General features: G+C 42.9%; 1 protein-coding gene across 1 annotated transcript in view; it reads left to right on the top strand.

Moving 5' to 3' along the window:
- Positions 1 to 5,078: 5,078 nt before the first annotated feature.
- stk17a (serine/threonine kinase 17a) overlaps positions 5,079 to 16,237 on the top strand; it is a gene marked incomplete at both ends in the record, with an annotated part of 98,301 nt that continues 87,142 nt past the window's right edge. The window contains one exon of the mRNA XM_083632275.1: positions 5,079 to 5,230. Within this exon, the coding sequence (XP_083488401.1) occupies positions 5,079 to 5,230 (152 nt within the window). The remainder of the gene's footprint in view (positions 5,231 to 16,237) is intronic.

Below are 16,237 nucleotides of genomic sequence, written 5' to 3'. Positions count from 1 at the left end.
GGGGCCACATGAGAAACCTAGATTGTTGCCGGGAGCCGAACAAATATTGTCATGCCGTAACCCATGGATGGGCAACTTTGATGATAGAGAGGGCCACAAAAAAATGTCCTCGCTACCAGATTCTGCTGAGGGCCGAATGGCGCCAGCGCGAAAAAATTTAAGGCATTTGAAGCCAGGTTTAGAGGAATCATTTTAAATTAACAGTTGTGATGTCATTATTCAGTCTTAACCACCAATGTTTGATCCTTTTCTCACTCACTCCTATGTCACCACCTGCTCTCCCTGCAGGGCTTGAAATTAACTTTTTTGACCACCTGCCAATATGGCTGCTAGATTTTAAAGTTACCAGCCAATTAGAATTTCCAACTAGCCGAAATGTTTTTCTTTAAATAAACCAGAATATGAGTGGGTTAATTTAAGCGTAAGTATCAGTAAGTGGCCCGGGATTCTCAAAGCCTGTGTTGATGGTCACACGAACAAAAATGCACTCTTGAAGCTAAATAAATCCAAAACCAACAAGTTAATTATTTAAATTTCTACTTCAATGTAGAACAGTCATTTCTTACACATGAGATTACTTTTAGCCTTTTAGTCATAAAGATTGTTGAAAGATATTCCATATTCCAGACTGAAATGCTCAACAGAAGTGGAGTATTGGTCAGAATGACATGAACATTTGGACACTTATTCAGCGGGTATCTTGCATGTTACGTTCAGGTGCATTGTAAAATATATATATATATATATTTTTTTGCAATTCCATTGCGGGCCGCACAGGGGGCGCCCGAGGGCCGCATGCGACCCGTGGGCCGTATTTTGCCCATGTGTGGTCTTGAGGGATGTTTTGAAAGTGGCAAGGGTCGGGGCGTTACGGATTTCGGGAGGGAGAGAGTTCCAGAGGGTGGGGGCTGCCACACTGAAGTGTTGGCTGCGTTCCGATCTGCTAGTATTACCCTTCGAAGTGGACTGCACAGGGTATTCAGCCATGTTAAGTAATATGGCTCAATACCCTGTGCAGTCCACTTCGCAGGGAACTAGGCTACTAGCCGATCGGAACGCAGCCGTCCCCGAAAGTTTTTAATCTGGTACGGGGGATGGACAGCAAACCCATGTCTGAGGACCGCAGGTTCCGTACGGCAATCATTTTAGGGCATCCTCCTCCGTCAGAGTATTGGCTATCATTCCTCAGTCTAAGCGTTGTCAGTTCTTGTGTCTCCTAGTAAACCATATCAAGTGTGCTCTGAAACACCTTCAGTCCTCACACGAAAATGCTGTCATTCTTCCTGCATTACTGTTTCACTCCTCACACGTCAGTCATCGCACAATACGGCGTCAGTCATCAGTCCTCATTCATCAGTCCTCACTCGTCAGTCATCACTCGCCAGTCATCAGTCCTCACTTGTCAGTCATCACTCGTCAGTCATCAGTCCTCACTCATCAGTCCTCACTTGTCAGTCATCACTCGTCAGTCATCAGTCCTCACTCATCAGTAGGGGTGTCACAATATATCGTCCCACGAAATTTCGCGATAGTAAAACGTCACGATATGTATCGTTGAGATGAAATCTCATATCGTGAAAAAAAAAAAAAAAAAAAAAAAAAAAAAAAAAAAAAAAATTCAAAAATAGACAAAGAAACGTCTTTGTTTGTTGAAGTTCAATGTGTGGAAAGTAGTTCAGTTGAACAAGTCTCTGAAGAGACACATGAGAAGTTATACAGGAGAGAAACCATTCAATTGAGTTTCTGGCAAAACTGTTTACTTGACAGGAAAAACTGAAGATGCATAAAAAATAGACTAAGAAAAGTCTTGTTGTTTGAGTTTGAAGAAAAGCTGAAGATGCATAATGAGAATTTATACTGCTGAGAAACCTTTTAGTTCAAAGTAAATCTAAGTGACGGTGTAACTCATTCTATTTCAAGATAAGCCTTATCTCCAATCTCATGTTTTTTCTAGTTGTTATTGTAATAACAATTTCCCACAACAGCATGTTTTGTATTTGTGCATTTCAAATAAAATACTACTTTTCCAGTCATATATTGTCATTATTCAAGTTTAAAAAAATATTGTTAAAATCGTATCGTATCGTATCGTTATCGTGAACCCAGTATCGTGATACGTATCGCATCGTGAACTGAGTGTATCGTGACACCCCTACTCATCAGTCATCACTCGTCAGTCATCACTCCTCACGTCTCACACAAAAATGTTGTCATTCCTCCTGCAACATGCCTCAGTTATCACTCAAACTAGCTGTCAGTCATCACTCCTCACGTCACATGAAAACAAAACGCTGTCATTCGTTGTTTTTGGTTGTTCTTCCGTGTGTGATGGGGAAACCTCAATATGGTATATATATATTTAGAACACGGCTCTCTTGAATACTCGATTCTGATTGGTCAATCAACAAGATTCACCGGTCATTATTTCTCGACAACCGACCGCTGCTCTGCCACACCTGGATTAATCAGTTGATAAGAGCTTTTTGTCAGCAAACACTACTAATTAGGCCAACCAGTTGCAGCTGTGGTGTCTTGTGTGCCAATTACGAATGAAACCACTTTGTCGTTGAAAACGCTATTAAAAAATCTATTTGAATAATTATTTTTGTCAGATTATTGAATGATTTAGTTGTAGGCCGTGTTCTAAGCGGGATAATGTATAGTGAGCCGGTGATTACTGGAAATAATGACCTTCAGGTGAATGATTAAGCCCTCCGCTGCGCGTCGGGCTCAATAATTCACCTGTCGGTCATTATTTCGCCAGTAATCACCGGCTCACAATACATTATCCCTTACATATATATATATATGTATATATATATGTGGTCTATTGTCATCAAACATTCAACTAGATGTTCCTCTTAGTGTTACTATGTTAATTCTGTTGGGTCTCATAGATTACTACTTAAATCTATATTGTAAATAAAAAAACTTGCGCCTTTATTTTGAAGGCAAAATCACTCAACCGGAAGTGAAGTTGTAAACAATTGTTGCTCAATTCACGGAGGCGTTCTTGCGGTTTCCCCATCACACACCGAAGAACAACCAAAAACAACGAATGACAGCGTTTTCATGTGAGACGTGAGGAGTGATGACTGACAGCTAGTTTGAGTGATAACTGAGGCACGTTGCAGGAGAAATGATAGCGTTTTCGTGTGAGACGTGAGGAGTGATGACTGACGAGTGAGGACTGACGAGTGAGGACTGATGACTGATGAGTGATGACTGACGAGTGAGGACTGATGACTGACGAGTGATGACTGATGACTGAGGACTGATGACTGACGAGTGATGCTGTATTGTGCGATGACTGACGTGTGAGGAGTGAAACAGTAATGCAGGAAGAATGACAGCATTTTCGTGTGAGGACTGAAGGTGTTTTAGAGCACACTTGATATGGTTTACTAGAGCCGTTTTCCCACATGCGTACCGGGAAATTACCTGTAAGTCAATATCGGACATTTCCCTTCACACCTGGGCTCTCGCATGTGGGAATATAGCAGCGAAATTGCCTGTATGTTGGGGGGCGGGGCGGCACTGCAGAGCGGGTGGGGAGTGACGTGTCGGCAAAACTCCGATGGTGAAATAAGTTTGCTTGTTTATCCGTTCACCTGCGTCGCGTTGAAGCACTTTTTACAGACTGGCTTCGTTTGATGTGTCCGGGCTTGCCTTCGCTGTCGGCAACGTAAGCAAAATACTTCCACATTTCGCTTCGTGCATTTGCTTCGTCTGTGTCCCTGTCGGGCTGTGACTGAAGGAGGAGGACTGAAGGACTGTGGCCAGAGAGCGAGCAGGCAGCAGAGAGGAGAGAGGGGGAAATCAGCACGCCCACACATGAAGCTGACATACCGCTCTTATTATCACAAGATCATTTCGCCAGTTTGCTTTAATGTGCGCGAATGATTAGATTATGCCCGCTGGAACATTAAGCAACGTGTGTACACCTCGCCCATGAGAGAAGGACCGGTGTCGCGGGAAATGACTGGAACCGTTCTACACTTGTGTCTGTTATCGCGCATACTGCTCTTCTGACTGGCTCGAAACTGATGAAATGTCCGCGACGACGGGGTCGCGCTTATACCGGAACAACAACTTTCACACATGCAGGCATTAGACCACGTTCCGGTCATTTAGCGGTACAAAGCGCATGTGGGAAAACGGCTTAGGAGACACAAGAACTGACAACGCTTAGACTGAGGAATGATAGCCAATAATCTGACGGAGGAGGAGGCCCTAAAATGGTTCCCGGGATGGATCGTGTGTTGGTGGAGGAGGTCGGACAGGTATTGGGGGGCTATATAGCCTCCTATAGCCTATTTTAACTTTTGCTACTTTTACTTAGTTGTGTGTGTGTGTGTGTGTGTGTGTGTGTGTGTGTGTGTGTGTGTATGCGTGTATCTATATATAGCCTACACACACACACACACACACACACACACACACACACACACACACACACACACACACACACACACACACACACACACACACACACACACACACACACACACACACACACACACACACACACACACATATAATGATTGTGAATCAAAATGGATGGGGGGGATCGAGTCCAACATCTAGAATGTTATCAATGAATAAATGAATGAATGTTAGCTCCTTGAAGTCATGAGTGCTTCTTCCACCACACTGGGTGGATACATTGAAATGGAAAAGACGAACATCCAGTGTTTCCCATGCGCCTTGAACGCAGCATAACGCACAACACTCGACCCAAATGGTCGAGTTGTCTGTCAATCAAAGGCCGTTTCCATGGAGACTGAAAGCTGCAAAGTCGTTTGTCAGTGGTGAGGACTGAGTGGAGCAGACAGGACCGTACACAGAGAGGAGCTGCAGACTATCAACATGAGTCTGTCATTTAACTGTTTGGAGATCATGTTGCAGTCTAGTTAGGAACGCTTAGGTTGCCAACAGATACCGTCCTGGTCATTATCACTGATGTTTGCTAATTTGTAGCTGAGCTGTTTTTTGGGGGAAGTTTGGTCAGTTATCGTTTGGTGGACAAACTTTCAGCTTGAATATAACGTGTTACGGATCCTGGTCCAGACGACGCCATGATCCCTGAGTGTCCAGGCCGGGCTGGGGAGAGCAGGAGTCGGACTCAGAGCCGCCTGGCCAGCGGCTTGTTGTCCGTCATTCAAACCACCATCCACACCGAGCCCTTCACCGACCACTACACTATCCTCCCCGGCAGAGAGCTCGGCAGGTAGGCTGTACAGTGTACACTATACTCACGCACATGTAATCCTACATTCAAAAAGTTGGCAATTGATTTTTGCATTTCTTATAGCGAAATGCATTCCAAGCTGAACAAAACGTTATTTTTAGACCAGTAGTGGTTCTCAAAGTGGAGTCCGGGGACACCTTGAGGAGGGGCTTCCCGGTTGGCCCCAGCAAAAAGGGAAATCATTTATTTTCAATAGGGTATAATTCCACCCATACACCAAGTAACACGATGACATAATACATGACTATTTTAGTAGTGGGTTTCATACGCTTTCCGTAATAAAACATCTAAAAGCAAAAATTGTATCAGATTCAAGATTCATTTTAATATCCATAGTGAGTAATCATATTACAAACGAAGAATTTTACTTGGTGCAGTAGGCCTATAGCCTATGCAAGCAGTGATCACAATACATCACTTACATACAAAAAATACTACTAAATAATACAGTATTGAAAATACAATACAGAAAATCTCAAATTATAAAGTAAAAAGTAATTTAAAGTGACATATATAATAGAGGTGGGGGGGTAGGATATTGTCCGGGGGATAATGGAAATGGGGGGACCCCCACGGCACTCATTGCAGAGCCGGTTGTGATCAGGGGGGAGAGGGAGTGACAAAGTCCTGATTTGTGGTCTCATTCTTTCGAGTCTCATTGAAGAGACGGATGGCAGTTGGGTAGAAGCTGTCCCTGTGTCAAGAGGTTCTGGTACTGCCAGACATCAGGCTTCTGCCATGGGGGATGACCCTGAAGAGTTTATGACCTGGATGGGTGGGGTCAGACCGTGGCACATGGTTCCTGCAGTGTCCAGGTGTGCGAGAATGTAGTTCAGGGCCATGTTTATGGCATCATCTACAGACCTGTTGACTCTGCAGGGGGTCCAGGAGTGGGTTCGTGATGGATTTTAGGTAGGACAGGACAAGGTGCTCCAAGGACTTAATGACGACACAGGTCAAGGCGACAGGTCTTTTAGTGCCACGGGCCTTGTCTCTTTGTTGACGAGGATAATAGTTGAGGACTTGAAGCAGGCTGGAACGTGGCATGTCTCTAATGAGATGGGGGACCCTGGGACAAAATATCTTATCAAATGCAGGTCTGTGCTCTAATTTATGTCAGTTTGGGTCCTTGACATGAAAAGTGTCTTTTCATAACGCGTTCTCTTATGTAGCCCAGCCTTGCCTACACATAGGGAACGGATGATGCTGTGAAGTTGGACTGAAAGTTGCCATTTGGGGCTAATTAGACATCCTCAAAACATGTCAAATTTAGCTTTCACTAATAATCAGCAGCTGAAATAGTTGTTGTTTAGGTAGCAGGGCAGCTCAGACAGGATGTGTGCTTATGTAGCAGGGCAGCTCAGTCAGGATGTGTGTTTATGTAGCAGGGCAGCTCAGTCAGGATGTGTGTTTATGTAGCAGGGCAGCTCAGACAGGATGTGTGTTTATGTAGCAGGGCAGCTCAGACAGGATGTGTGGGGCTGGCTTTGGACTGGAGCTGCAGCACCTGAGGCTGCCTCCAGGCCATGCCTGCTTGGTTTTATTGGGTTACACAGAAACAGGGATGGGGATTTGTGATGTATTTTAACTGTAAGGACACTTTTTCCCTTGGAGGTGGACATAGTGTAAACTTTTCTCTCACTGACTTTAGTTCTCAAGGTAGGCTGAAACACCACAAGGTTGTGTCCTCCAGAGTACTGTCTAGTAGCAGTGATTCTCCACCTTTTTTTCCAACTTAGGGCTCTTTTAGGAGCCCTAAGTTACTCCACAGTGTGTGTTAAGGTGCGTTCACACCGACCTATTAAAGTTTTTCGCTGGCATCGTGTTTACATACAAAGTCAATGCAAACGAGCAATTGAGCGTATATTCGCCTGGGAGAAAAATCGCTGGGCGTCCGAGTGACAGAGACAGAGCGATAGGGCGAAAATTCGCTCGTCGCCCGAGATGAAATATCCCAACTCGAGCAAAATTTCGCTGGCAAAAGTCGCTTGCTGCTCAACGCTGATTGGCTGCCGTGTGAGTCAAGGATCACACTGGCTTGGGACAAACCGCTGGTTTATTAGTGTGGCAACAAACCGCATTGACAGGCTGACAGCTGACATGAAGTCTGTACTACCGGGATAGATACGCAAGCGCGTGTTAGGAGCACACTGATAGGCTTAGCTTGTAAACAACTACGGTGGCTCGTAGTGGACAAACATCATAACATTGCGTCTTCATCCTGTCTAACGTTAGCCAGATGTCCGTCAATTCTTGTGCCTCAGGCTCAGACCCAAATCTGAGATTTGTCCAGAACTCCATGATTGTAGGTGGAGAGATAACAGTAAAACTATGATCATAATAGACATTCTTCTACATTCTCTACTAGATCCTTCTCACGGGGGCCATTTTGTGTCAAAAAGGCAGGGTAAACACAGGTGCAAGCAAAACACTAATGAGGGTTTCAAACTTCCATGATTGGAATTTGGAAAAGGGTCTATTGTTTTAACTTCAATGAAATAATGTGAGCTTTTACAATTCATCAGTTTGCTGGGGACATCCTGGAACTTCCTCAAGGACCGCTGGTGGTCCCCGGACCCCACGTTGAGAACCACTAGTCTAGTGAAGCAGCATGGGGGGGTACGGTGGTGCAGTGGTAAGCGCTGTCGCCTCACAGCTCGAAGGTCCTGGGTTCGATTCCCACCTGGGACGCTGTGAGTGCTGAAGGAATGCGTGCCCATCCGCATGTCCTCGAGTGCCCACCGCCCGGGTGGGGTCATCAAAAGGGCCTTTCTGTGTGGAGTTTGTTCTCCCCGTGCCTCCCGGGGGTTTCCTTCATATAGGAACCCCCTTCACCAAAACATGCAATATCCTGGTTGCTAATGTGGTTCCTCCTCTGGTCGTTAAGGGCGTCTGTTCAGAGGGAGGGGAATTGGTTGGAATAGCGTGAACCTCCCATGTGCTATGTCCTACCGGTGAAGCTTCCTCTGTCAGGTGAAAAGAAGCGGCTGGCTAACTGCCCATGTCTCGGAGGAAGCATAGAGCCAGCTTCGGCTCTCCCCAGATCGGCAGAGGGTGGAGTAGCAACCAGGATAAATAAATTAAATTAGCACTAATGGGGGATAAAAAAATCGGGGGGGGGGGGCCTTGGCATGCAGCGACTCTGTGTTGTATGCTATGACCTATCAGTGTCCACCCAAGTCTCTATTTCCAAATGTTTACATGTTCTGCATTACACTACCAAGATAGACTGGTGCTTTGGCTATAAGTGTCTTTATATAGAAGTCATACCCAGTCCATTATGTCATGCCAGGGCTGTGGCTATTCTGTGCCCCTTTTGACCAACTCCAATGTGTCAGAGGGTTTCTTAATAAAAGCTAATGATCAGAGGAAATACCCTCCTCTCAAGTCATCTCAAGTCATCTGAGAGAAATCCATTGACAAAGTCACAAAGTAAAGGCTGTTACACACCAAGAGCAATGTGAATATACAGCACGAAATTGCGATGCAGATTTTGACCCACTTGTCCATCATAGCAACAGATGTGTACGTCGGAAGCGAATTTCTGAAAAATCAGAAAAAAATAATCACCGCAATAACGCTCAGGGAAACTTTGCTGTTGGTATTGTATGCACGGTTGCATTCACTGATATAGGTTCAAAAAATATTATTGACGTGCGAATTAATCGTATGGAAAAAAACACTAAAACGCTTCTGGTGTGTAAGCACCTTTAATCTCTTAGAATCTGCCTTTAGAATGACTAAAGGTCATGATCAAGTCACCAAGTGACTTCAGCCACTCAGTGTCATTGGTTCTCTGTCAGCCTTCTGAGAAACCAAACCGTATTATGGCCGTGTGTGTGTGTGTGTGTGTGTGTGTGTGTGTGTGTGTGTGTGTGTGTGTGTGTGTGTGTGTGTGTGTGTGTGTGTGTGTGTGTGTGTGTGTGTGTGTGTGTGTGTGTGTGTGTGTGTGTGAGTGAGAGAGAGAGAGAGAGTCCATCATCTTGAATGCAACCAAACCAATGCTTTGTTGAATGAAACCACATGCAGCCACTTTCTCAAATTCAAATCAAACCCACACACTTTTTTTCAAACATTAACCATTTTATTAGTTATTCTTTATCATTTTAGCAATCTTATTTATTTTTCTCAATTCGAAAAATATTATTGACGTGCGAATTAATCGTATGGAAAAAAACACTAAAACGCTTCTGGTGTGTAAGCACCTTTAATCTCTTAGAATCTGCCTTTAGAATGACTAAAGGTCATGATCAAGTCACCAAGTGACTTCAGCCACTCAGTGTCATTGGTTCTCTGTCAGCCTTCTGAGAAACCAAACCGTATTATGGCCGTGTGTGTGTGTGTGTGTGTGTGTGTGTGTGTGTGTGTGTGTGTGTGTGTGTGTTATGCTGATAAGAGTTATGTTCGGACTTGGCTGACTCAAAGTCATTTCGGCCTCCTGTTATAGAGCCATATTGAACTGTGTGTGATGCACAAAAGAAACTGTGCGTGTGCGTGCGTGCCTGTGTGTGTGCTTTGCATCGTATGACCTGACATTGTGACTGAGATTAGCTGGCAGAACAACATCAAAGACTGCAGTAATCTCCATGTAAACACTGTTGTACAGCATTGTAGCAGACCAGCGGGCATTGACGTAGAATAGAATGGGAAATACATACTCTAGGACTAATGTGATCAATGTAATACAGGGAGTGTGTTTGCAGCGAAGGGCAATAACTGTGTATAAACGCTGGGGATCGAGCACAGCCCTCTGATGTGAAAGGCGGGCCTTTACACCCTCCATCCACCCCGACAACAACACCCTTACCGGCCACGGTGCCAGCAGACTACGTGTGTAATGTTAATATACACATATCTTAGCTGTTACCGATTCATAAATCCCAATATCCATATATTTACATAAATTATAATGCCTTTTCCCGTGGATGGTTTAAATCCAAGCAAAATTGGTATTGTAACTAAAATACATACAATAAATTCTCTCTCTCTCTCTCTCTCTCTCTCTCTCTCTCTCTCTCTCTCTATATATATATATATATATATATATATATATACAGTATATATATATATATACAGTGGTGTAGTCTACCCCGGGGCTTAACCGGAAGTGGGCATGGTTTCGGCTGGAAGTGGGCGGAGATTCAACCCATTTTTTGTTGTTGTTGTTCCTCCCCAAATTTACAGAATAGCTTCAGCTATCAGCTTCATCTTGCTTCTTCGGTCGCTATTCTCTCTCCTGAAGATTTGTTTACCGACGGGGAGAAAGCCCCACGTGATAGCCACCCGTCAATCTCTCTCTCTCTCTCTCTCTCTCTCTCTCTCTCTTTCTCTGCTCAATGCTGTAACACCATTTTATTTTGAAATTCAGTTGACTTTGCCATTTCCCACGGATATTGTCGCGTTTTTCCTTCATGGCTTGACAGAAAAAGTCTGCCTTCACGCGCATAGTCGGTTTGAAAATAGAACTCAGGCCTAAACGATAAAATTGGCGCAGCTCAGGCGAGGCGTGGGTACACGCAAGGTTCACGTTGAGGCGCCCTGTGTACACAGCCTCATTGACAAAAGGACACCTATTTAACACGTTCACTGCCATTGACGAGTTGATACGTCAAAAAAAATCCAACGGTTGACTGCCAATGACGAGTTGATACGTCCAAAAAAAAAAAAAAAAATTGACGGTGGGACGTTGATCTAACCCTTTTACATCTCTTATATAAATATTGGAGCCGCCGAACGTGTACAACCCATTCCACCGACCCACTAAGTGGCGACAGTGCTGAGCACTAGAGACTCCAGACTAGAAAAAGCCGAGCCAAAACTGCAGGGGAACGCGCGATGAAACCATTCTCATACTGTAAAATGGATTGGCGAAAACGCTTTCGCTTTCGCGCTGATTGCTGGCGGTGGGGGATTGCAAATTTGCATAATAGATTATGGGTGCAACACACTTTGAAACACGCAGCATAAATAAGACCAGAATCGCAAAAGAAACCCCGTTTCTTGGGGTTTCTCAACCGAAACCCCAAGAAACGAGCGAGCCCATCCTCGCCCAGCGGCCGCCAGCAGACAGGAGCAGCAGCAGGAGCAGCAGCAGAAACGAGCTTGTGACACGCCCGCTGCAGCCAAGAAGAACACACACGGAGGGAGGAGTTTGAAGTAGAGGGGGGTTTCCTGCTGTTATGGAGGAAATTACTGTTCAAAACTATTGTTTAGATGTCTGACGTCTTACTGATGCCAAAAATGAATTGTTAAAGTGACTGTTCTATCGAATTTCACAAAAAGCTATTTATCTCAGCTTAAATTTTCAGACGCTGAAACCATGCTGTATTCAAGTGCTAATGCCTACATAACTACTAACTCTACAAACTAACTCTTTTAGACAGAGAAAGCACACATTCTATTAGTTCTTTTGAGATATTTTGTGTTCACAAAATCTTAGCAGAAAAGAATCCTCGGGTCTTGAAAGATGAGCCAGAATCCTCAAAAAAACCCTCTGGCAGAAGCTACCTACAGTAGCTGGCAGTGAATGTGTTAAAAGCGTGGGTAAAGGCAAGGCGTAGGCAAGGCTTGGGTGCTGTGCGTGAACGTAGGGTAACACACAGAGCGCACAGGGTGAATTTTATGAATGGAAAGTGAAAACGATACGTACAGTATCATAGCGCATTTCCCAGTGCGCATACGCAAATCGGAGTCATTTCGCAGTGTGTATACGCCGTATACCTGCGTATCACGTAGACTACACCACTGTATATATATATATATATATATATATATATATATATAGTGTATGTATGTATATACGTGTATATATATATACACACACAATAAATATATATATATTTATTTATTTATTTATTGTTTATGTATATATATATACACACAATAAATACATAAATAAATAAAAATAAATACATAAATATAATTGTGTGTGTGTGTGTGTGTGTGTGTGTGTGTGTGTGTGTGTGTGTGTGTGTGTGTGTGTGTGTGTGTGTGTGTGTGTGTGTGCGTATGTGTGTGTGCGTGCGTGCGTATGTGTGCGTGCGACGTGCGTGTGTGTGCGTGTTGCCGTTCTAGTAGGCACGTGCACACATAGACATCAAAGGGGGCTTGAGCCCCTGCCTTTTTTTCAGGCTGTAAAAAGTGCCCTTTCCTGACCATGAATGCAGCATTTCTAATGGTGCTTTGTATGGAAATTGCCCTTTCCATGCCGTCTCTGAAGGCTGCATTCAAAGAGAAATGCCTTTTCCGAGCTCTCTTGGCCTTGAATACACCATTTCTAATAGGCCTCTGCATGGACCAGTGTTTTTCTAAGCCGCCCCTGAAGGCAGCAGCCCAAAAACCGCATGTGGCTTGCCCATTGACTGTTGAGAGCGAGACGGCCCGTCCCCGCCCACTCCAGCAGTGTGCACTCAGCCACATGCAGACTGAACGACAGCAGCACAGGCGCAACTGACAGATATATCAGTATATATATATATATATATATATATATATATATATATATATATATATATATATATATATATATATATTTATTTATTTATTATATATATATATATATATATATATATATATATATATATATATATATATATATATATATATGAATATTTAAAATTAGTTATACCCCTAAATTGGCCTTCAAATTGCCTGAAATTTACGCCGCCGCTGCCGGCATTTCTGCTCCGAAGTGCCCTTTTAAGAATTTGAGCCCCTGCCCCTCTAATGTTTTCTGCACGTCCCTGCGTTCTAGCATTCCTGCTCTCTGGTAGTGGGTAAACTCCCTGCTCCTGTGGATCTGACCACAGTTTTTCCTGCCTATTGGGTGGCCCACTAAGTGTTTTTTCTGAGCCTATGAAGGGGGACTTTAACTTGTGCTTATGTTTTCCTTAAAATATTTAACCTTAAGGAGAAGATTTAAGGGTGTTTCGTGCAACCATTTTTATTTTATGGACACCTTAAATCTTAAGGTGCTTTGTGCAACCGGCTTTGTGCAACCGGCCCCTGGTCTAACACATGGGCATGGTACAGATATAAAAATCAAGAAGATAGCCTACTTTGCCCATGACTCCATGGATTAAATATAGCCTGCAGCAGTCTGTCTGTGAGCCTGTCTGTCTGTGAGTCTGTCTGTCTGTCTCACCCCCATACACAATCCACCTCTCTCTCTCTCTCTCTCTCTCTCTCTCTCTCTCTCTCTCTCTCTCTCTCTCTCTCTCTCTCTCTCTCTCTCTCTCTCTCTTTCTCTCTCTCCTCTCCTGCTCTAATTAGTCAAAAGTAGGCTACCTCTTCAGATTGCCATTATGGGATGTGGTAGCACCATGTTATTTGAAGCAGATTTCAGACGTGCACATGTTGGACGTGGACTTTTTCTCTTTTCTTTTTCAGCTTGTTATGTTTTGCTGCTCTGCATGCTCTCTTTCATCAGCCGTCTCTGAGGCCTGAGGAAAATCTGCCATGTGCGATAATATGCGATGATAAATAAACAAATATTGTATTATAAGTATTAGCTATACAGGGGGTTGGGGCCGGGTTGGTTATGTGCCTTGCTCAATAGCATTGCTCATTCGCATTCTGCTGCTCAGAAGTTCCCAGCAAATCTGGGATTCGAACCTTCATGGGGTGTTGATTTCCCCCATGTATCCGACCACCCTGACATTATTTTCAGGGGACAACCAGTTGTCAAAGTTTTTCCCCAATTTCAGTTTTTTCCATTAACATTTTTAATTTAGGGGTTAGGATCTCTCTCTCTCTCTCTCTCTCTCTCTCTCTCTCTCTCTGTCTCTCTCTCTCTCTCTCTCTCTCTCTGTGTGTGTGTATGTATATATATATATATTAGGGCTGTGAATCTTCACTGGCCTCACGATTCGATTAATATTCAGAGGGCTACGATTCGATTATAAAACGATTATCGATGCATTTCGATGCATCTTAAATCGATGCATCACTTTTTTTCCCCAATACATGATTTATTTTTTCTCACTTCCTTTTTTCTCACTGTGTGGCTACTTTTAAAATGAAAGTGCATTTGGAATTGCATTGTATTATGATCCATAATTAAAATAAACAAATGCATGTACTTCCATTATATTTTATTTGATTATAAAATAATATATATAAAAAAAATATATATATATATATATATATATATATATATATATATATATATATATATATATATATATATATATATATATAATCTATTTTTGACATTTGTGAATCGATGCAGTATCGTGCATGTCCGCATCGCGGTGTGCATCTTATAATCGATTATTTTTGACACCCCTAATATATATATATATATATATATATATATATATATATATATATAGTTGACTTGTCTCTCTCAGACATGTTTCTCAAAGTGAAAACCAAGTTGTAATCCCACGCAAGACAGACCCCCCTCTCAAGACACCCCAATCAGAAAAACACAATCATTTCTCTAGGCCAGGGATACTCAACTTGTTTTGCTTGGGGGCCACTTCTGCAAAATCACAGGAGGCCAGCGGCCAGTTAATAAACAAACCGTAAAAACAATCTGTAGCGGATTGTAGGTTTTTGGGGTGTCAGCCGGAGTTTAGTCTCACAATTTTGTGCACACAGGATAATTAGTTAAGTTAAGTTTGTTAAGTACATAAGTGCCTGGGTGGCGGGCAGACAGACATATTTGACAATTTAGCTGGAGCTCAGTCAAACTTTATTAAACATTAGTTTTCATTGTGAATTCGAAAATGGTCGGGGGGCCACTCTGCACCCTATCGCGGGCCGCATCTGGGCCCCAGGCCGCAAGTTGAGTATCACTGCTCTAGGCCTATTTTACAATTCCGAAATCAATTACTGTAGGTTACTACACTTGTCTACTTTTGATTTTGATAATTAGGTCTACTTTTGATTTTGATAATTAGGACTACTTTTATAATTTCAGCTAGAAGATTCTGCAGTATTCCATGTTTTACAGTTGATTCCTTTAGTTTTTTCCCCCATTATCTGACTGACCGCAGCCTACAGTGCAGTCTGAAATCTGGCTGCTGTTGGATTATTGCTTAGCTAGGGTTTGTTTTTGAAGGCAGATACTGAATTATCTTGGCTATTAATATTGGATTAAAATTTCAAATAATCTGTAATGAAGAACACAATTGTGTCTCAGCATTTGAGTCTAAGAAAATATATTACTGTAAACAATCAAAATGTCACCCCATGTAGAGGCCAAATGTTATATCCAGTGTAATCTGTGAACTAAATATGACCACAAAATACCAAAACTATTATTTTCAAAATGTAAAAAGAAAGACTAATAATTAGAATAATAATAATAACAACAACAACAACAACAACAACAACAACAACAACAACAACAATAGTTTAATATTTCATTGCTGAATGGTTGTTAGAGTAACAATATGATGCAGGTTCATCGTGCTGTGCCATAGGCTACTGCTCTCCATCGATTTCTTAATCAATTCATGGTGCCATTGTTCTTTTTTTACTTTCCAAGTTCAATGGAGACTTTCAGTGTTTGATATGAATGAGCCTCTCATGCTGTATTCATCCTTCCCTGTAGTAAAGCCTCTGTCTAATTTATTGTGACTGACGGTCATATGCATGAAAGGGCATATTATATTATTCACACTGCTATGACTATCTGAAGGCACCAATAGCAAGAGCAGTCATAGGCATGTGATGACCTGTGGAGCAAATGTGAAATGTTGCATTTCTTGACTTCTCAGAAATTATTTGTTTCCAAATGCAAATATAAAAAGAGCAGAGATGGAGCTACAATATGAAGTTATGGGTCCCAGCTTTTCTTATAGTTTCAGTATCCTGTGTTGTAGATAGGTAGTGGGAGATGTGGGGTATAGGCTCAGGATGGGGGGTGGGGAGTTAACGTAATACCCTCCAATACCTTCTCCATCAACCCGGGAGGCAGAGTGGGTCCCAGATGGCCAGCAGCCAAGCTTCTTTAGTGGCTACGCTGACAGTGAAGCC

This window comes from Poromitra crassiceps (assembly GCF_964638095.1).
Source record: "Poromitra crassiceps genome assembly, chromosome: 2".
Classification (NCBI taxonomy): Eukaryota; Metazoa; Chordata; class Actinopteri; order Beryciformes; family Melamphaidae; genus Poromitra; species Poromitra crassiceps.
The sequence above is the reverse complement of the archived record's forward strand: the minus strand, read 5'-3'. Positions and strand labels throughout refer to the sequence as shown.